The 23,620-nt window shown below is 36.2% G+C and overlaps 2 protein-coding genes across 2 annotated transcripts in view; one reads left to right on the forward strand and one right to left on the reverse strand.

Annotated features, from left to right (window-relative positions):
* Positions 1 to 23,620, forward strand: part of LOC126972445 (chitooligosaccharidolytic beta-N-acetylglucosaminidase) — a 561,898-nt gene that overhangs the window by 465,288 nt on the left and 72,990 nt on the right. The gene's annotated exons all lie outside the window — the stretch shown is intronic.
* On the reverse strand, positions 7,206 to 10,574 carry LOC126972440 (cell division cycle protein 27 homolog). The gene is made up of 4 exons (XM_050819209.1): positions 10,402 to 10,574; positions 10,244 to 10,319; positions 9,979 to 10,126; positions 7,206 to 9,883 (listed from the first exon to the last, which is right to left on the reverse strand). The coding sequence occupies exons 1-4, from the start codon at positions 10,423 to 10,425 to the stop codon at positions 8,020 to 8,022; spliced, it is 2,112 nt and encodes a 703-aa protein (XP_050675166.1). The 5' UTR covers positions 10,426 to 10,574; the 3' UTR covers positions 7,206 to 8,019.

The following is a 23,620-nucleotide window of genomic DNA, read 5'->3' on the forward strand; positions in this document are numbered from 1 at the left end:
CATGGTAGCAAAAAAATTAAAACAGTCCGACATATAATACTTAATTTTCATTCAGTTTCCAAAATTTCATTCTGATTTTTGAGTTTTTTTTAACGTTTAGTCAGAGCTGTAGTGGTCCTTGGCGGCACGGACGATTGTCTCGTCCGTGTTAGCGCGACGGTATGATGTTTTTGAATTCTTAAACCCGAAAAAGGGCCTCAGATAATGGTTCTTCTTAAAAGGACAGCAATGCTGCTGTGGTTGAGATTCCAATTGTTTCGTAGAGTATGAGCGACAGTAATGACTTGCTACCAAGTGAATTCAAATTCAAATATATTTATTGAAAATTCCTATTTTATGTGACATCATTTATTGAAATTGTCAAAAAAAAACTACCACTCATTCCAGAACAAATGCCTCAGACCTGAGAAGAATGGGCGCAACAATCTCGACGGGCTTTTTTTTTTCAAAAAAAATATGTTTACAAAGTAATATTGTACAATTAAACTTATTATTTAATAGCCTGAGGTCGGGCGCTCCATTCCCAATCTGTAGAATCATTTATGTTATAGTAACCTTTACCACACAAACTTTTTTTAACAATACTTTTGTTTTGAACATTTTCTGGAATCTTGTTGTAAAAGCGAATGGACGATTGTTCTTCAATATCATTAAAGAATTAAGTTAAAACGACTCTTATTGTTTCAGATAAGGTATATATCATCACTTCACAGGATGGCTGATCAAAGTGAAGAAATTTGTAAAATAGGTTTGAAGATGTTAGAAAACGTTAGAAATAGATAAGCAGATACATAAAGACTCATACACTTTTCCGTTACTTTTTATTGTTTGCTATATGTTAGTTTATATCATAGTTGAATAGCAACCAGGACAGTTCTAGAGTTTACTGAATAGTTTTGTGTTGTTATACGCATAAAATTTTTCCGCCAACTTAGCTGTAAGTTTAAAATTAGTTTATCGTTTCAATTCAGAGTTCGATTTCTATAAGTATTCCGTAGTTTTTGGCCTGTGCTGAATTAACTGTAAATTTATATTTTGTTTATCATTATCAGGTCTAAGACCAGTTTTTATTAGTATAGGTAGGTATTCCCGAACGTTGTGAATTCATATATTACTAGGCACTAAATCATGTGCTGACTTAGGTAGGTGTAAGTTTAGACCAATTTCATCCTTTTGTTTATTATATATTTCAACTAGTTACGTTTTACTAAATCATTTATATGTGCAGTAATGCTTTCTGCTTACTTCTGGGCATAAATTCTAGTATGCCTACTTATCTGATGTTTAAATGTATTTATGTATGTTTATATGAATTTATGTATGTTTAAGTAAGTATATTGTATTAAATATATCATTGTCTTGTAACCCATAACACAGGCTATATATGTTTAACTTGGGGCAAGATAATTCGTGTAAAAAGTGTCAATATTATTATTATTATTATTTAAAATATTTATGTATAACTGCCGTTAATCATAGAATATTGCCCAAATATCTGTTACGATTTTGATACAAATATTAACATTAAGAGTCCAGATTTAATTAATAAATAGGATAATTTCGCACTGTTTTGTTTTATCCTCACTGTTCGGCAATACGTGCCGTCTATTGTCGCAACATATTTGATACTATGCATTTTGGTTACGCTAAGTTTGATAGAATTCTTTATTAAGTCAGAGTCCAGATTATTAATATTAAGATTTTTTTGCAATTTTCCTTTATTTGTACTTACTAGCAAGGTTTGATACAAATCTTTACACTGAGTATTGTAAGCCAGGGTCCAGTTATTTTTAAGATTATCTCACTGTTTTGTTTTTCTTTATATTTTTTCGCTAATGCGTGCCGCCGCCGCCGCCCGATTGGCCAAACGTACCTATTTGTTACGATGGATTTACGTTTAGCAAAGTTATTACTTAAGTCGGAGTCGAGATTATATGAATAGATATTAAGATCAATTCGCAATGTTTTTGTTTTATTTTGTACATTTCAACAATGCGTGCTTTCGATTATCTGAACATATAGGTACCTATGTTTATAAGGGTTTTTCGTTATGCAAATTTTGATACAAATCTTTAAATAACTTTAGGTCAGAGTCCAGATTATATTATTAGATTTTAAGATTATTTCGCACTGTTTTGTTTTATAGTATTAATTTTTTTCGTGAATAAACCATAACTAAAATATTATTGGACTTTTTTTTACTATACAAATAAAATTTGAAAACAAAATTTTATGTACGATACCGGGACTCGAACCCACGACCTCTCGCGTTCCGTGGGAGTGCTCTCGCAAGTGAGCTAACCGTTCGAGTGACGTATCGTTAAATTCTTGTAGGCTTTGTTCAACTGTCCCGCATCGTTCATAAAATTTTGGCATTGTTTTATAGCGCTCGTGCATCTTCGAACATTTCCATGAGTTGAAAAGGGTATGTACACTCAAACTAGTTAGGGACTACGCGCACTTATTCAGCTCTTTTCAGCTTTTGTCCATATAAAACAACAATTTTGTATGGAGACGTGTACGCGTCGATTCAGCTTTCCGCATCCATTCTGCTTTCGCGGCAAACCAGCATAAAATGAGGATAAATGTGTTTTTATTATGCGAATGCTATAGAGAGCGTTCGGCGCTGTTCCGCCGCGTACAGCGCTGTTCGTCGTCTAATACGGCGGAACAGCTCTACAGGGATGGTTCGCGACTCAGAATGGACGCGGAAAGCTGAATCGACGCGTACACGTCTCCATACAAAATTGTTGTTTTCTATGGACAAAAGCTGAATAGAGCTGAATAAGTGCGCGTAGTCCCTTAAAGTTATTATTCTGATTCTTACAACGCAGTACGCGGCTGAAAGAAGCTGAGCTGTATAAGTGTGACCAAAATCGTTCAGCGAAACGCGAATGGGGCTGAATAAGTGCGCGTAGTCCCTTATTCCAAAGTGGGATGCCCATCAGCCATACCAACCTCGGCTACGAGTGCACACATAGAAAAATATCTGGGGATTACAATATGAACTATGTATAAGAAAATATGCGTTACACATTTTATGTGTAAAAGTACTATAGCAATCTTTTTTTTTGATATATTAATATGTTTATAACTGAAATGAATGAAGTTTTTTTAGATAAAAGTAAATTACTGGGCGTTTGATAAACTAAAGGGCCGAAACACATAACAACGTTATGACGTCATACTTGTTGACAATGATTCAGTTTGCTTCTATCACTCTTGCAAACATCAAACCAACAACGTCCAATAAAATCACCATTTACACTGGACAAAACGACAGCTACTTAATATGGCACACAAGACGAAGAGTTTGATTTTTCTTGAATTAATCATTGTATTTTCCTAGGATTCCTAGTGCAATAAATATCAATAAAAAGTATTTGTTTTACTTTATAGTGAAGCCCAGCATTTCCAAAGCAGTAACAGGTTTACTTCCTGTTATATTATTTTTCTGTATTTATTATATGTACTCGCCATCGAGATTCATAGCCCTATTAAATGGATGTATCCAGTATCTTTCGTGTCGTATATTTAAAACCGAGTAATGTCTTCTTAATAACAAATAATCAATAAGTTTCTTACGACGATCCATGCCAGAGATAAATCTATTCACAATAAAAATACAAGAGGAACTGGTTACCCTACTATACAATAGTAAAACGATATTTTTCGCGACGCCGCAACGCAAACTGCCGATTACAGCGGCGGGGTGCCGCAACGCGGTTATACTCGTATGCTTCCGCCCAAAATGGGCATTCCCCTTTCAAACTTTGTCATTACAGAGTTACATGACCGTCAAAAGTAATTTTAAACTTGGAGTAACTTTACATTGCGTTCATTAATAAGACAGCCAGGGTATACTTGTCCTATCGTTAAATAATAATTAATTAGAACGCACAAAATATTATTGAACCACTAGTACCAACCAAATTTAAAGTGAATGAAAACGGGTGCGCCAAAGTTCACCTAAAATTTCTACTCCGATAATTGGAAATCCGAAAATGTTCTTCCTAACATTTTTCATCCTTACATTAATTCCTAAATGAATTGTCTCTAATGTTAATAATTCCGAAGCATTCAACTTCATAATGTCAATAGCAATAAACATCTATTATACTTTTATTTGTTTTCCTATATTTTCTCAACATAACCATCGTTTATACTATTATTCAAAGTCATATATTTTGTGTTTAGATTTCTTTTTATTCATAATAGACTCATCAGCGATTGGGTACGCACGAGCAAGCTCTTGCTCTTGTTGAGAGCAAAGGAATGATTCCAAGGCAAAAAAATTGTAATTATCATAAAAAACCAATGACGATTGTATATACATTCAATCGGACTGTGGGCTCTTTTATATGCAGTAAAAAAGCATGCAGAGTCAAATCTAATGTTAGCCGAGGAAATGGTACTTGGTTTGACGGTATTCGAATAACATTACCACAAGTATTTTATCAACTATAATTCATTAAAATTGGTTAGGCTATGTTATGTTAGAACAGTTAAAACAACGTTGCCAGAACCAAATTGTAGGCGTTTTCCCCCATTACCAAATTAGGGAGGGGGGAGGTTAGACTTTTATTTTGGTTTGAGTATGAGTGAAAATATTATGGTATGTTTAGGGATAACAGCGTTATGATAAAAAACAGTAGGAGTTTATATATAGTATAAAACAAAGTTGCTTTCTCTGTCCCTATATCCCTATGTATGTTTAAATCTTTAAAACTACGCAACGGATTTTGATGCGTTTTTTTTAATAGATAGTGATTGAAGGGGAAGGTTTATATGTATAGTAACATCCATTAAATAGTGGAGAAATACTGTTATTTTTGAGGTTTCTAATGTGATGTCGTAAATAATTACATTTATACCGCTTACATTGCAAACGCAGGCTGAACCCGAGATTTATCAAAATAATGTACTAAGTAAGTATTGTACACATTGAAAAGGTCTACAGAAAACTCCGCTATGGTATATGTCTATCTCTTAAGGATATCCTACAAAAATATTTTTTTTTCATTTACTTTTTACGACAAATAATGGCAAATTTTCGAAGCGATTTTAACCAATACAGCATTAATCCTTATCTAATTAAATACATTGTTGATTTAATATAGATCTATATGGCCTTTTACACCACATGATTTAAATAAATACATACTTTCGAATATATAACTGATTTAAAAATTGCGGGACGAAGCGTTTGGGGCGGTTCCGGCCGGTCAGGGCGGCGGGAGCGTGACTATAAATAGCGCGTCGGAGGCCGCGGTTCTCCATCACCACGATCCAGAGGGACTTGGGAGTTGAGAGCCTGGACGCCTTCATTAGGCGCCTCGCCGTCGCAATGTTCTCACAAGCCGACGCGTCAGATTTCTCACATTATTGGAACTTGGCGCCCTGACACGCGAGGCCACCCGACGGCCGCCGCTTCCCGAAAGACCTTTTGTCGCGGGTCGCAGAAGAGGAGTGACGACCTACTGTTCCCACCGCTCAGATCGCCTCGTACCCCTTACGGGGCTTGATTGCTGGGCCACCGGGGCAACGATCGCCACCAGATTTGACGCCGCGCCCAATTGTTCTTCCATTGGCAAAACCTAAAGTCGACCGCATGGGGACCCTCAAAGGGGACCATCCGCTCCCCCACCATTTCAAGAAAAAGATGACCGCAAAGGGGTGCACCCGCACCCGATGACCCGGGCATATTAATGCTCAGCGCAAGAAATCTGATTCAGGGGGCAAACAACCCACGCGTGCGGTTCTCCCTATAGCACTTTGAATTTAGCAGCGATCGGACGCGTTTACTATCGGAGCTGTCTATCGAGGAAAATAACAATCTTTATATATATATTTCTTGTGTGTCACTGAACTCCTAGACGGCTGGACCGATTTTGATTAATTTTTTTGTGTGAGTTCAAGGGGATTCGAGGATGGTTTAGATTCACAATTGAACTACCTCATAAACGTCTGTACCGATTTTGATGACTTTTTGTTTATTTCAGTGAATTTGAGATTGGTTTAGATTCTCAATTACTTCCATATAATGTACTTCTTCTACTCATGTGTATGTTAGTGAACTCCTTCTAACGGCTGGACCGATTTTTCAAATTTAACACGTGTGTACGGGACGTCTGTTGGGTCCACTAGTAATTACTAAAAATGTGCTTATCAGCGCGACAATGTATCAGTAATTATAAGTAAGTTACGATTAATAATTGTATGATAGTAGTTTTAGGGCCGATTTTTCAATCCTCAGTTATACAACTATATAAGAGAAATTCGACGGATAGCGCAATTTTGAATTTTTCAACAGGCAGATAGAAGTTATCGACCGAATTAAGACTATATCAGATGATTATATTTATCGGCCCCTTTGGGAGCCGGTTAAGAGCTATCGGTGGGATAATTAGGACGTGTTTATAAGTTTTTTAGGCTATATTTGTAGATAACTAATAAGTGTATTATCTATTCTTAATTCTATGTTCTTATAACTATCATCTTTTGACGACTACACACGTAGTTTATGTTATAACTATCTAATATAGTAGAAATTATAATATAATAATGGATATTTCTGAGACAATTGACGACTTCGCGATTGAAGAAGAAATCTATTTCCTCAAGAAGTAAGTACCACGAAACCAAATTTAAATTGAAATAAACTGAACAAATAAACGACTGAATTAGAGGTTTGTTGTTATTTATCGTTGTGATAATTGTCTAATGTCAAACAAGCATCCTTTCTCTGTCTTATGCGTTAAACAATATATACGTCCATCTCGCTTGCACGTGTGAAGTTGCTTCGACAATACCACAGACAACTATTCTTTGGATAAAAAGCGATTGAAAAATTCAAAACTTTTAATCGTTAGATAAACAGTAAGTTAATTTTATTCTCTCGACAGTTATCTGGTGATTTATCTGAGGATTGAAAAATCGTCCCTTAAAATATAAATGATATTCTATTCCAAGGTTAATTTTTAAATCACACTTATATTATAAAGATAGCAGAAAATCTTCATGGTTTTGGAAAAGAAGAATAATTGTTTTACTCTAAATTTAACGCATGCTGGCCACGGGCAGTAATGAATAAATCAAAACTGCTGGAATGATTTTAATCATTTTTTCAGTGAATGACATAGGCTATATATTTTATACCCGTGCGAAGCCGGAGCGGGCCGCTAGTTAGAAATAAAACAAAGACAACAATTTTAATATGATTTTACGACATTTTACAGAGTAAGTATTTCTAGACATTTATTGACAGAACTTGCATATTTTAAGTGTTTGGAAGTTGAGACAGGGTGCTTAGTTCATACATGCAATATCACACCAAAATATTTGTAAATTTAAATATACTACTTTCCAAGTGACTGATACAATGATACAATGTATACAGCAACAATAACTAGCTATAACTATGTCATACAATATGATCAATTGCAGTATTTTAGCTGGCTAAAATTTATAGTAACATCAATTTAATAAAAATATCAAGTTTGAATGGAATACAAAGATGCTACAGCTGATAATGTAAACATTTATAATATTATAGAAGAGACCGCCAGCGGTTATTGTCAGTTTCAAGGAAATTTTAGAAAGTTCAAGTTTTTATTAATATTTCTACTTCACACTATTTAGGATTTAAAATATGGCAATAACTTTAGATTACAAAGTCATCAATTAATAATGCATAATCCATTCTGAAAGAGTACATTAAGCCTTAGATCCTGTGGGCTTCGAGTCTATCATAATAATATGCTAAAACTTCCATAAATATATAGATTTGTGATTAGCTATACAATTACAAGTAAACTAAAATAATTATAGGAATATACACATCTTACACTATATAAACAAATACACAGATGCCCTAACACTATTACAGCAGCTAAATGCTCTACACTTTTTATCTCCAAAATATGTTGGAAAATTTGGTGTCAAACAGGAGATCAATAAGCAAGTGTATATATTTACAAAGATTCAGTCACATAAAGTCTTGCATGGTTAACTCTAGATTTAAGGCCTGTCTGTACTGTCATCCTGCTTTGATGGGTCAAAACCTTCTTTCAAATGTCCACCAGTACCTTTTGGATCTAGATCTGTAGCCCAACTAAAGTGCATTACAGCTAAATGTGTATTTCCTAGCTTGTCATGAACCTTTCCAAGCAAGTAGTACACTAATGATTCTCTAGGGGCTATGTTTTTCAAGTGTCTAAGGTCAGCTAATGCAAGTTGAGGTTTACCAGCACGTAAAAGTATTGATGCCCTGTGGAATCTGCATAGAGGATTTTCAGTATCTAAGTCAACAGCTGTTTCTAATGTTGCAAGGGCACGATCCATTTTACCTAATGCAGCTTGTGCTAATCCTAATTGACATCTTAATACAGCGGAATAAGGATTAATAGTTAATGCTCTTCTTATGTGGACTTCTGATGCTTTCCAGCGTTCTTGTCGTGCACATACTGTTGCAATTCCAAACCAAGCCACATAATTCCGAGGATCAATACTAACAGCAGTTCTAAAACTTGTCAGAGCCTTGTCAGTTTCTTCCGCTACTGCATACTCATGTCCTAACAATGCATGAGCATAAGCAGCATCAGGATTAATCTGTACAGCGCGCTTAAAGAACTTTAATGCAGTTTCTCTTTCTTTATGTAGAGAGAAACAATTTCCAGCAGCCAGCCATGAAATAGCGTTATTTCTGTCTAACTCTACCAGATCATGCGCCAATGCTGATAATTGTGCTTCCCTCTGCAAATGCCATAAGCAAGTACTGTAAATATCCATTCCTTCTGTACGACTAGGATAGTGTTTACGAATACCAGCAAATATTTGCATGGCTGGTTCATATTGAGCCAACTCATAGTGTGCCCGGGCTATCATAGTTTGCACCCAGGGTGTTGCTAAGTGTTTTGCAGGTACATCATTAAATTGTTTGATGGCATTTTTGCAATCTAGAAATGCTAATGACCAATAAGCTTCACCTAATTCTTTGAATAGCATTAGTAATGCCACTATATTAGCATTCTTTGGCATATTTGAAGTCACATTTTCTAAGCTTTTATTTCTGTCACTAGTCTCTGTACACGGTTTGACATTCTTTGCCGTTCTTTGTTTATTTTTTCTTGACGGACTTTTGGGTGCAGCAAACTTTCGACTTGGTGATTTATTATTTTCCTTAACAGAATATCCACTATTATTATTACTAAAAAGCCTAGATGATCTTCTAGGAGCAGGTCCAAGTGTACACCTTGGTGAAGGGCTAAATACTGCATCTTTAAGCTGTCCAACATGAGCTTTAAAAGAGTTCACAATTTTTGGAATTGCTTTCTGCTCATTGGAGTCTGTCAGTGTTGGTGTGTATAATACAGGAGATTCTTCCACTGGTAACATTCCAAATGATGGTGAGAATGGGATTGGTGCCATACCACTGAAAACACTATGCATCCTCTTTACTGACATCTGAGTATCTGGGGTAATGCTAGAAGTCATTGTCATTGGAGTTCTGGTTCCAACATTGTTTGGTGTGACAGTAGAATGAAGTATATTATTATTAGGAATGTTGGTATTTATTACTGATATATTTTCTGAATTACTGACTAGATTCACTAATGTGGAAACACCAAATGAGAACTCTGGGTTTATTTGAAACACTTGGTTAGGATCCACTTTTTCACCCATATTGCATAGTTGTGTAAATGATTTCCACATGAATGGATTCAAGGATAATGCTTTCCGATAAGCTTCTGCTGCTTTACTTCTTCTCTCAGTAACACTAAAAACCTTAGCCAATAGTTGCAGTGCATATGGTGCCTGTTCTCCAAATTCTGAAGCAACAATATCCAAGTTTGTTCCCAATGCAGTCTCAGCATCATTGTAACTGGAGAATCATAATTAAATAAAATTACACAAACAGCTAATTGCTATATAACATTAATAATGACATCTATTAACAAGACAACGAAATATACTCACATTTTGAGATCAACAGAGCATTTTGCTAGTAAAAATCTTGACTGTGGTAAAGTAAGTGACAAATTCTTTAGCAAATGGTGCGTTTCATTTACACGTCCAGCTCTATAATATGAGGTGCCTAATAAGAAAGCAGTCTCTTCTGAATTAACTGTAAAAAATTGCAACTAATGGTTAATAAACCGCCAAATATACAGTACATAATTATCTTAGAACAATAGCAGCTAGAAAACCATACTTAAATATACCTATACAATTCATATATTACCTTCAGCGTGTAACCTCTCAGCCAAAAATATAGCATTGTCGAATTCGTAATTATTGAGGCAATCCCAGACTATAACCTGTGACAAGAAAAATTAAATGTCTCTATCACATAATCCAATGGTGTCATGACAGATACATTTGTATGGAAAAATATCTTACCTGCAACGGTTCTTGAACAATCATTTTGTTACGAACAAGCCAGAACACAGTATTCTTATACACTTTACATTTCTTGCGTCGTATCTACTGATTACTTTTTAGTTTTAAACGTTTTTAGAACGATTTATGAGAAACGAAGTACGGCAGACATTTTCCAAGTTTGTTGATTCTGATTGTCTATGCCCTATGGGCAAAGAGAATTTAACAACTACGTTGAGGTATCCAGGTATGTATCCATCCCTACTCTATGGTATAGGATAGATTGACTATACAATATTGTGTTCAGCCATAAAAACGGACAAATAACTTCCAGGAAGAAGACAAAGAAAACACAACTTAGTTTAATAATGTGTATAGTAAGTATATCTAATACTACGCGGCTACTGGACCTGTTACCGAGATTCCTACTAGAAACAATGTCATTTGCTCAGATCATTTCAATTCCTCTGACTTTCAAGTATTAGAGAAGGATAGAAGGGGATTATTCGAGGGTAAAAAACTTTATGGACATAGTTGTGAAATGTAGCTTACTTCACATCAAAAAAATTTAAAATACAAATTAATCCATTTTAAAACTAGTAATATAATAAAATAAATAAAAGCATGTGTGCAATTAAAATAATTCATACAATTCACATGTGGAAGAATTGAAACGACAAACATTTTAGCTTCATGAGACGAATGTAAAATTTTGGAAGAGGATAATTTTAGGTTTTAGAAATGGTCATAGTAATACAAAGTTTGATAATTAGAGCTTAAATTTTCAGTAAATGGTACAAGAGGCTTATGGTAACTAAATTATGAAATAAATACTTTGGTCTTAATATGGTCAATATATCTTTAGAATACTGCGTCAATTACTGTTTTTGATCTTTTTGCCCTGCTACTGCTGCATATTTTCAAATTAAATTTGGCGTCCAAAAACTCAATCAGCGGAATCGCTGATCTCGATGCAAAATTTACATTATAATCTCCACTTATGGAGAACTTTATTCTCATTAAGAATATAGATTCGCTTACATGAGAAAAACAATATAAACAATAGCTATCTTATCTTTAGTACTGCGATTTTAATACAAAACAAAGTGGGTAGAATTCACAGAACAGAAAAAACTAGTAGAAGTTCAAACCAGTGCTGCAAACAGACAAAACCTCACAAATTCCAAACAAAATTATCGTATTTTTATCGCATACATTTAGAAGAGAGAAGCAATCAATAATCAAGTACCACTTGATTATTGTCGAATATATCGGCGGTCACCATACAGAATTTTATTACCGTGTATTTTGATTTTTGATTGATGTTTTGTTTCTTGTACGCTCAAATTGCAACTCCGCATTGAGTTCTCAAAAATATCGTAATATTTTACAAATTATGGTACGAAACTGATAAATTATCGTGCGATACCCTGTTATTATTGTGTCTGAAATCGAACAATGCTTTGCAAGTTTCAGAATGGAGCCGACAAAATTAAGTCCAATTCAACCCCAAGAAGACCCAAGTTTGTGCGTTCACCACTAAAAAGTCTCTTTGTCGTATCCCCTCGATTCGAGATCTCTCCTCTAAGTGCCACATCCTGTATTGGCATACTTGACATCGATATATCGAGCGACGTTCAGTTCCGTGGTACCTTGGAAGAGAAGGCCAAACTGGCCTCTAAAAAGGTTGGTATACTCAGTAAGGCGAGTTGATTCCAGCGGCCGAATTCCACCACCTCACATTACACGTGCAAAGTACCATCCGCATAACGTAGACGTCTGGTATTCCACAACCGCGCGTTTTGTTCGAACTTTCTTGCCTTGCACAGCCACTTTGTGGAATCAACTACCGGCGGTAGTCTTCCCGAACAGATACGATTTAGGGACCTTCAAGAAAAAAGCATACTCCCACTTTAAAGGCCGGCAACGCATTTCTTGCCACACCTGTTGTTGCGGATGTCCATGGGCGGTTGCCTCACCTCTCCCCATCCCATGAGCCTCTTGCCAGTTTGCCCCCTCTCATATAAAAAAAATATTTTATACCGTATAGGACATAAAACTATCGTATATTAGTATATTTACGATAATTATCGCATGGTTGGCAACGCTGATGGAAATCGATGTCGCCAAACTCACAGATTTATCTATTAAAAACATAATACACACACTTAATTTCGGCTTTATGATAGGCCTAAATTCACAATTACGAAAAGACATAACAACAAATTTAATTACATCAATTTCGAACTTAACACAGTAACGCTAATCTCATATTCTTAAAGTGATTATGACAACCTCAGAACTTTCTTAAATTGCGAAAAATAACATATAAAATCTTAAAGTAATTGGAACTCTGTAACCAACTCTGCCCTGTATTTTCCCCGGGGCATAAAAAGAATAGGGGAGTCCCAGGCCCATGGGTGTCGGAAGAGGCGACTAAGGGCTTTTTAGAAGTGGGAGAGTCACCTTCCCCAACAAAGATTGTGAAAGCGGTCCTTAAAGAAATAGTACACCAGGAGGGTACCAGCTCTACCAGAGTCGGAGAATCCCTCCCCGAGCACTCTAGCTCGGGCTGCCCTTCGTAGGGCTTCGGAGGGCACAGAACCGCGCATGACCAAGGACAAACACCCCAAGGTTTAAGTTTAAGTTTTTTTAACCCCCCTTTTCCACGGCACCCCGCTCCACACTCAACGTGGACTTTTGCAATATCAGGGGAACTCACTCCAATTTAAACACCGTACACCACCACCTTGAGTTTCCTTACGGAGACGCGGATATCTCGACCAGCGATACGTCATATTTAACGTACCCCAGGTACAAAATTGAGCACAATTTTTTGCCTCTTGCCGGGGTATGTGTGTACGTTAGGGAGGATATCTGCTGTCGCCGTCTCGGCAATTTTGAGGGTAGGGACCTGTCCACTCTCTGGCTCCGCGTAGATTTAGAGGACAGCGTCCGCATCCATGCGTGTGTCTACAGGTCTCATAGTGGTAACGCAGAAACCGATCTGGACTCTCATGGACTGCGTTCAAGCGGCAATTGACGACGTGCTTGCACAGATCCCCTCCGCTGAAATCGTAGTCTTGGGTGATTTCAACGGGCACAACGCCGAATGGCTTGGATCACGCACCACAGACTACGCAGGGCGATCTGTGCATAATTTTGTATTGCCGTATGGTCTATCCCAATTGGTTGAGTCACCAACGCGGCTCCCGGATGTGGATATCCACATGCCGTTCTTATTAGATCCTCTGCTGACTACACATCCCGATGGTTACCAGATCTTTGTTGACGCCCCTCTCGGAACGTCCGACCATTGCCTGGTCAGGAGTGTAGTGCCTATCCGACGCCCACGTCGCAGACCACCAGCGACCCGCCGCGTTGGCACTACAAGTGAGCAGATTGGGATAGGTTGCGTTCCTTTTTTGCATCCTACCCTTGGGGCAGGGTTTGTTTCCCTTCGGATGATCCTAGTGCCTGCGCCGTTGCAGTAGACGATGTGATACTACAGGGCATGGACATTTTTATACCAAGCTCTGTAGTACCGATCGGTGGCAGATCACAGCCCTGGTTCGATGCGTCAGTTAAAGCAGCATCTGACTGCAAAAAACAGGCGTATCGAACTTGGGTTGTGGCGCTGGGCACAGGCAAAGAATCCGAACTGCGTAGTTCTTAAGAGGAAATATAACCGTGCCTCCAGATTTTTTAAGCGGCAAATCGCCCGTGTAAAGTCAAAACACGTCGTCAAAATCGGCGAGCAGCTTTCCAGCAACCGGACCGGAACACGCAAGTTTTGGTCATTGTCGAAAGCTGCCCTAGGTAACTTCAGCCAGCCGTCCATGCCGCCGTTGCACATGAAGAATTACACCCTGGCCCATACGGCAAAAGAGAAAGCCGATCTGTTGTGCGCTCTTTTCGCCTCCAACTCGACTTGATGACATCGGAAAAACACCGCCGACCATCCCGCGGTGTCAGAGCTCTATGCCTGAAGTACATTTCAGACAGAAAACTGTTGGGCGAGCTCTGTTTTCCTTGGAAGTCAGAAAGTCGAGCGGGCCGGATGGCATTTCTCCAATCGTGCTTAGAACGTGTGCCCCTGAGTTGACGCCGGTGCTAACGCGTTTATTCCGGCACTCTTATTCCAAAGGCGTAGTCCCTGACTCATGGAAGTCAGCCCTTGTCCATCCGATCCAAAAAAAAGGAGACAGTTCGGATCCGGCAAATTACAGACCTATTGCTATTACCTCCCTGCTCTCCAAAATCATGGAGAGCATAATTAGCCGTCAGCTCTTGGTATACCTAGAGGGTCGCCAGTTGATCAATGACCACTACGGCTTTCGCCATGGTCGGTCGGCAGGTGATCTTAGGTATACCAATACCCAACACATAGATGGGCTGCGGCTATTGAAAACAAGGGGGAAGGCCTGGCAGTTAGCCTGGATATAGCGAAGGCCTTTGATCGTGTATGGCACAAGGCGCCCCTCTCAAAACTTCCATCATTTGGGCTTTCCGAGAGCTTGTGAAAGTGGACCTCCAGCTTCCTCACTGGGCGCAGCATACAGGTCGCTGTCGACGGATATTGCTCGAACCCGAAGTCCGTGAATGCTGGAGTGCCCCAAGGCTGTATGCTATCTCCTACGCTGTTTCTTCTGCATAGCAATGATATATTGGACACCTTCAACATTCATTGCTATGCAGACGACACCACTGGTGATGCCGTATACACGGGCCATGCAGGTCTCTCTCGGGAAAACGTCGACCAGTGCCGGGAGAAACTTGTGTCTTCTATCGAGTCCTCTCTTGAGAAGGTCGCGGAATGGGGTAAATTAAACCTTGTCCAATTTAACCCCCAGAAGACTCAAGTTTGTGCGTTTACCACTAAAAAAACGCCATTTGTCGTATCACCGCTCTTCGACAACACTTCCCTTAAAGCCTCGCCTAGTATCGGAATACTGGCTCTCGAAATCTCGAGCGATTGCCAATTTCGCGGCCACCTGGAAGGCAAAGCCAAATTGGCTTCAAAGAAACTGGGCGTCATTAATAGAGCACGGCAATACTTCAAGCTGGTCCACATTCTAGCGCTGTACAAAGCGCAGGTCCGGCCATACATGGAGTATTGCGTATCTCTGGTCTGGCGCACCCCAGTATCAGCTCAATCCATTTGACCGCGTGCAACGCAGAGCAGCTCGAATTGTCGAGCCCAGTGCTCTGTGAACGGCTGGATGACTTGGCGTTGCGTAGAGACGTCGCTTCATTGTTTGTCTTCTACCGCATTTATCACAGGGAGTGTTCCGAAGAGCTATTTAACCTGATTCCTGCCGCCAAATTCCACCTTCGCACGACACACCACAAATTAGGATATCATCTCCACCATCTGTGTGGTGGTCCTCCACAGTGCGGTTTTCAAGGAGCAATCTTCCACGTACTACAAAGCTGTGGAATGATTTTCCTTGAGCGGTCCGGGACGATACGACATGGGTACCTTCAAAAAAAGCGCGTACACCTACCTTAAAGGCTGGCAACGCTCCTGTGATTCCTCTGGTGTTGCAAGAGATTGTGGGCGGCGGTGATCACTTAACAACAGGTGAGCCGTACGCTCGTTTGTCCTCCTGTTCCATAAAAAAATCATAGATTTGACTTCTGTCAAAATACCTAGTGTTGTACGAAAATGAATAAAAATATCGATAACTTAGTGAAAACTAGAAATAATAATGGCTAACATTCCCAGAATTCATGGTTTTCGATCTATTTGGCTTCAATTATTATCAATTATTCATAAATTAACGCTTATTTAGTTAAACTGGAATCTAAAACATATTTGTTAAATAATAATTAGCAGTACCTAAGACAATTAAGACTATTATTTGAATTTATCGTAGTCTCTCTTGTACACAATTACCACAACCATATTATAACATTTTGCTTACTTACACCCTTGTCGCATGATGCACGGAAAAGAGAAATACTTAAATACAATTTATAAAGATAAAATTTATTTCGATAAAATTAGATCGATATGTACATGCATGCACTTGTTGAGTAGTAAGATATTTTTATTGTTTACATTAATTATTCTAACATAAGTCACATCGATTAACTGTAATGGTATATGAGAATTTTTATGTCATCTAGAAGACTGGGGATAGGATTTAAAGTACTTATGCACAGTATGTATAGTAAGTAAATATATGTGTATATTTCCATAAGTTTTATAATTTATTTTTATAGTTGCGTTTGTTATTATAATTATTGTAGTATTGTACACAAATTAATTAAATATGTATACATTTAATATAGTGTAATATAGGATTATTATTTATTATTTTGATAATTGTTCAATATGTAATGTTTAAGGAGTTTTTTTATAGATTTGTAAATATTGTGTATTTTTTATGTCACTGGGGAGCTTATTATATAATTGAACGCCTTCGTACATAATATTTCCGTTATTAGTTCTTGGTGCTGGACATATTAAATTATTTGCATTTCTTAAAATATTTTTTGAACTTGTACTTTATTGTAAGACTTATTTGTGTATGTATATTATTCATTAAAATTTTTCTTATTAATAAACAAGTATTATAAATATATTATGTTTGAGTAACATTTAGTAATTTTATGTTTTTGTAAGGTTTGTCAGTTGACGTTAAATAATTATAATTAAATAGTAACTATATCAATTTATTTTGGGCTCTTTGTACTATGTTTATATCGGTTTTAGCTGCCGAGCCCCAGAAATCCACCATATAACCAATGTGGGGCTTAACAAGCGTCTTATAGATAAGGTAACGCACGTTTTTTGTGGAAGACATGGTGTTATACTCCGTAATAGACCAGTGAAACGGACAAAGGGCTATTTCTTCGTGGTTTATTGGCTCTGCGCGTTAAGCGATTGAGCCATGTCAAGATTTTCTTTATTTCTTTTTAAAACGGAGGAAACTTATTTACTTAGAAAAAAATAGAAAATAACAAACGAAATTTTTGATAGGATCAGGAAAGGATATAAAATAATATATAATGGAATACTTATTACTTATACTACTTATTTACAGTTTAATTTCATTTAATAGGATAAATGAGGAAAGAAGTTTATATACAGGTTTATCAGAGGATAAAAGGATGTCAACAGAAGTAGGAAGTGGGATATGACACTGAATAAGTCCCGGGTATAACGATTCCCGGTTATATTTTGGGCATGATAAAAATATATGGTTCAGGTCACCCAACTCACCACATTCACACAGATCACTATTCACAATTCCAAATTTCGCCAGTTTAACAGGAGAGCAAACGTGGCCCAAACGCATACGCGTCAAGATACACGTCACTCTCCTGCTCAACACCAAACCTAAGAACCATGGCTTTGACGGAATACAGTTTTGAATTCTAGCAAATGTTCTACCCTTTAACTTGCTAGAGATCAACCATGCCACTCTCCAAGATTCCTGAAGGGAATGTTTTGGCAATGTACACATATCATGGGCATTGTTATAATAATCTGCCATATCTCCGCATGAAATAGCTTCGTTGGCAAGCTGGTCAGATCGCTCGTTTCCAAAAATGCCAGAGTGAGCTGGTACCCAGGAAAACACCACTTTATAGCCTTTTTCATTACATGTCACTAGCAGGTTTCGAATTTTTAAAATAACATGGTTAATTGGGCAGACTTGAATGGAAACCTAGATAGAGCTTGTAAGGCACTCATACAGTCTGTAAATATAATGGATTTCTTAACTTTAGCAAGAAGTATATATTCAATAGATTTAAACAGACCAAGACTTTCTCCAGTAAATACAGATGATTCAGGTGGAAGTTTTCTTTTCTGGACAATATTATACTGAAAATGGAAAACTCCAACCCCAACTATGCCATCTGGTGAGTGCTTAGAAGCATCACTATATATATAATGAAAGTCCGTAAACTCATTTTCTTCTAATATGTTTACATATTGAGGAGCTTCCAATTGACTTCTTGGAATATCTGGATTGATCCTAACATCCGGAGAGATTATTAGTGCCTTATATTTTGTATCAAAAGTAGGGTAACAATATGTGCTAAACATCGGCGCTTGTATGGAGCAAAATGTTTGATAGCTTTTGACAAGGCACGGGGGAGATTTATGGGACCAGTATGAACAAGTATCTATAAATTCTAAAAGGAGCTGAAGTTTATCACGTAAAGGATGATGAGAAAACTGCATTGCTTTAAATAAATACCTATCAGATAAAAATTGACGTCTTAAGTAGAAAGGTGGCTCAACACACTCTATTTGCATAGCGTTGATAGGGCTTATTTATAACCTAGTTCCTATATAATCATTAATGTTGTTTTTTAATTTTATGTACTCAGGCACATAGCCAATTTTTCAGAAACTGTGATAATTGTAAACTTTACAACAGGAACAAAAATAAACTAACTATGCCTACCCGTCGCGATCGGTTAAAACGAGTTAGTAAGTTCTTTGTTGGTTGATGTATATGCATTTACAACAATACTAGAAAATATACAAAACAATTAATGTGTTACCAAATTGAAAATAATTGTTTTAAGGCGTTTAACACTTTATTGAACTAAACTGCACTGTTATAAAATAACGTACGCAGATAACATAATAACTCAAGATATTGAAAAAGGTCAATAATACAAATTAACCCCCCCTTTACTAGGTTGACCTACCTACTATAATTGGTGTAAAACAATATCAGGGCGACTCAAGTGCAACCTAGCGAGATCCATTAAAGATGTGTGAAAACACTATTGGTCTAACTGAGTTCTCAAAATCATCGAAAACTCGTCAATGAAATTAAAGTATAAAAAGAGATATATATGTCACTAGAGCGCCGAAAATGAACGATGACGAACGACTAAATGGAGAAAATTGGTCCCTTTGGTCGTAGTCGCTCTCTCGATACGAAAACGGTACGCACGCGTTTGTTGTTGACAGAATTGCTTACAATTTGATATAGGTACAACATTATAATGCCGTCTTGTGTTATGGAAAGATGCACTAATTACGAAAGTAAAATAAATCACAGAATGATATACCACACTTAAAAAATCGTGAATTATAACATTTTATTTGATTTCATTATTTCCCTAACAAAATCAATATGAAGCCATGACATCGCCGATCCCCGCCGAGTGCGGACATAGATTAACGTACAGAAATGGCGAAATATTGATGCTGTCTGTTTCGGGATGATCAAGGTAGTATATTTAAGGAAATGATGTTAAAAAACGTTGTTCCAGTGAATGTAATACGAAATTTAATAATAAACAAGTGCGTATATAGGTAGCTGAATTATCAAACTACAAAAATAAGTTTTAGGGTAGGTAGCGGACGTAGACAGTGAGTGCTATTTGCTCACGTAGGTGTTTTTTTCAGTAGCACTGTCCCTTTCGGTATATTTTTTTTCTTCTCCTATCATCTTATTGTAATAAACCCTCAACAAAAATACATTCATCAATAATATAAGACACAAAAAATAGTAATTACTTAACTTAAAACTTTTCGGAAGCCGTCGTTACTAAAATTGTAAAAACAAAACTACGTTTAAAAAAACCGACTTCAAAAACTGAAAAGTATCAAATAACTAAAAATTTAATTTAATACATTTTTAGCTTTAATATTAATAAAATGCTATTATTTATATGTGCTACCTATTGATAGGTTTTAAGTCGGTTCCAAGCCCTTAATAAAATAAAACTTAATATTATAAACAGCTTACTTAAGTACTGTAATTATTAAGGTTGTCCGGCCACGCGTGTCTGTCCGCATGGGTTGTTTTGTTCTAGACGAAGCCATCCCGCTCAAAGTCACGCATGGCGAGTGTAGGAACTTACTATTACATTTGGCTTGGCACCGACTTCAAAGCAATATGTAGCACATACAAATAATAGTATTTTAATAATATTAAAGGTAAAGGTGTATTAAATTAAATTTTTAGTTATTTGATACTTTTCAGTTTTTGAAGCCGGTTTTTTTAAACGTAGTTTTTTACTTTTTAGTCTCACTTAATAATTATAATATATAATCAACCAGAATGAAAACTCCTAAAAAAGCCGTACACAAAAACAATTATATCATCGAGGTAAACAAAAAATTTCATAAAAAATGTTCATAAAAACACATGACAGCTTCTGGGCCAAACTATGTAAAATTTTTATGGGACCAAATGGCGTCTATTCTGCATCGAACTAAAGAAAAAAATACGTAAATCGGATCATAAATCTCAGAGATATCGGTGTACATCCATAAAAAAAATACCGATCGAATTGATAACCTCCTCCTTTATGAAGTCGCCTAGAATCGCCTTACTGTAATACGTTTCGGATTTGTTTTGTTATGTCTGTAGGTTTTTTTATTATTTTACATACAAATAATTGATATCATCAATGTGGCAATGTATTAGTTATAATGAAAAATTTTTTTTTATAAAATCTATGACACTTTAGTTACCTAATTTGAATGCAGTTTTACTACCTTATAACTTTTACTACATGAACTCAATGAATCGTATTTTAGGCATAAATCAAGGTGTACGGTAAAAAATCATATCTGATGAATTATTCTGTATTTTTTCAATCAAATACGAAGCAATTAACAATTTAGATTTATCTCTTTTTCGCTTGCGATAATTACATTTACTATCAGTCTTCGACGTGTAATGTAATGTAATGTGCTTTTGCAATGTTAAATTATTCACGTGTGCGTTAGTGTATCATTTACAAACACCGAATGTTGTCTAGGTAACCCACGGAACAGAAAAAAGAACAGAAAAAACTAGTGGAAGTGGCATGTGGGCGTTACCCTGCCGCCAATATTATGTACAAATCTACCTACTCGAGGCTCAAGTGAGTCCAGTCATTTGATGTCAACTGAAGCATAATAATTATCTTTAAAAAAATACAAGTATGCCTTATTGTGCCATTTAAGATTGTAGAAATTATAGCCGCAATAAAAATATGTCCAACGAAGGGATTTACTATCGACGGTAATCGTAATTTGTCAATTTAAATACAATTTATATTTTTATGTGTTGTGCAAATTAAACAATTAAAAATGAACCTTAATATTATGATATATTGTTTATTTACCTTTACGTTTAATCGATGTGACTTATGTTAGAAGAATTAATGTAAACAATAAAAAATATCTTAATACTCAACAAGTGCATGCATGTACTTACATATCGATATAATTTTATCGAAATAAATTTTATCTTTATAAATTGTATTTAAGTATTGCTAAATGTAGTAAGCAAAATGTTATAATATGGTTGTGGTAATTGTGTACAAGAGGGACTAAGATACATTCAAATTAATAGTTTTAATTGTCTCTTAGGTACAGCTAAATATTATTTAACAAATATGTGTAAGATTCCAGTTTAACTAAATAAGCGTTAATTTTTGAATATAGGCAAACAATTTTTTTAATTAATTTTCAATATTTGGCATATATTGAGGTCAAATAGATCGAAAATTATGAATTCTGGGAATGTTTGCCATGCCAATAAAACTAACAAGGTTATTCGTACTTCATCAGTACTAATGCCTTCTCTTTAACCGACTTCAAAAAAGGAGGAGGTTTTCAATTCGTCGGTATTTTATTATGTTTGTACCTCAAAACTTTCGACTGGCTGAACCGACTTTGATAATTCTTTTTTATTTGAAAGCTGGTTGGTCCAGGTCTGACAATGGCATCCATGAGAAAAATCATAAGTCTTAAATTTGCTATACATACACATATAGCAAATTGGATGATGAATTTACGAATAACTCAATATCGCGCCAACCGATTTCGATGATTCTTTTTTTTATTGGAAAGGATATACTTCAAAGATAGTTTGGTGAGAGTTTGGTTAGATTCGGATTACGGAATCCATGGCAAAGTAACGGAACTCTTCAGTTAAGCGCTTACATTCATTGCTGTATTGAAAAAAAAATGTATATCTGTACATATTTAGACAAGTTGTTAGTTAATGTACTTCAAATTCACTAAAAATCAAAAAATAAAAAAAAAATTAACAAAAAACAGCCGACTTCAAAAACACTATTCCAAAACAATAGATATAATATGCACTAAAAAGTATAAAAATTATTGCGTATTTTTATACAATCTAATTCTTGTTACGATTATTGTAATTTTTGGAGTCGGTGTCATGAAAAATAGGCTTGTTACTAACATACATAGTTATAGGTGAGATTTGCTTGAGTCGTGAGGAGGTGAGAGGCGAGAGCGGGTTGCGGCAAAAGGACACCGATTCCAAAAATTACAATAATCGTAACTTGAATTCGATTGTATAAAAATACGCAATTATTTTTATGCTTTTTAGTGCATATTATGTCTATTGTTTTGGAATATTGTTTTTGAATCGGTTGTTTTTTTTGTTAATTTTTTTTTTATTAATCATTCGTTACTGCATGTTTTGGAATTTTGGTATAAAAAAGCAGTATTTTGCAAATTCAAATTCAAATTCAAATATTTTTATTCAAAATAGGATCACTTATTGAAAGTCAAAAACTACCACCCATTCCAAAATGAATGCCTCAGACCTGAGAAGAATGGGCGCAACAAACTTAGCGGGCTTTTTTTTCCATCGAATAAATATGTTTACAAAGTAATATTGTACAATTAAACTTATTATTTAATAGCCTGAGGGCGGTCACTCCATTCCTGATCTGTGGTATCATTAAGAAAGTCATTTATGTTATAGTAACCTTTACCACACAAACGTTTTTTAAGAATTCTTTTGAATAACGTTATACTTTTGTTTTGAACATTTTCTGGGATCTTGTTGTAAAAGCATATACATCGCCCCACAAAAAACTTATTAACTCGACTTAGCCGAGTAGTAGGCATCATAAGTTTATGTCTGTTCCTGGTGTTAACATTATGGTTATGACAGTTTCTGGCAAATTCACTTATGTGCCTATGAACATACATTACATTATCATGAATATATTGAGAAGCAACAGTCAAGATGTGAGTTTTTTTAAATTTTGTTCTCAATGATTCTTTAGGACCTAGGTTATAAATAGCGCGAATAGCCCTCTTCTGCAGCACAAATATTGTATTAATATCGGCAGCGTTGCCCCATAGCAATATACCATAGGACATAATACTATGTAAATAACTAAAGTATACGAGTCGCGCCGTATCTATGTCAGTTAATTGTCTAATCTTTTTAACCGCGTATGCTGCAAAACTAAGTCTGTTCGCCAATCCTTCAATATGGGG

This window comes from Leptidea sinapis, chromosome 26 (assembly GCF_905404315.1).
Source record: "Leptidea sinapis chromosome 26, ilLepSina1.1, whole genome shotgun sequence".
In the NCBI taxonomy this organism is placed as follows: domain Eukaryota; kingdom Metazoa; phylum Arthropoda; class Insecta; order Lepidoptera; family Pieridae; genus Leptidea; species Leptidea sinapis.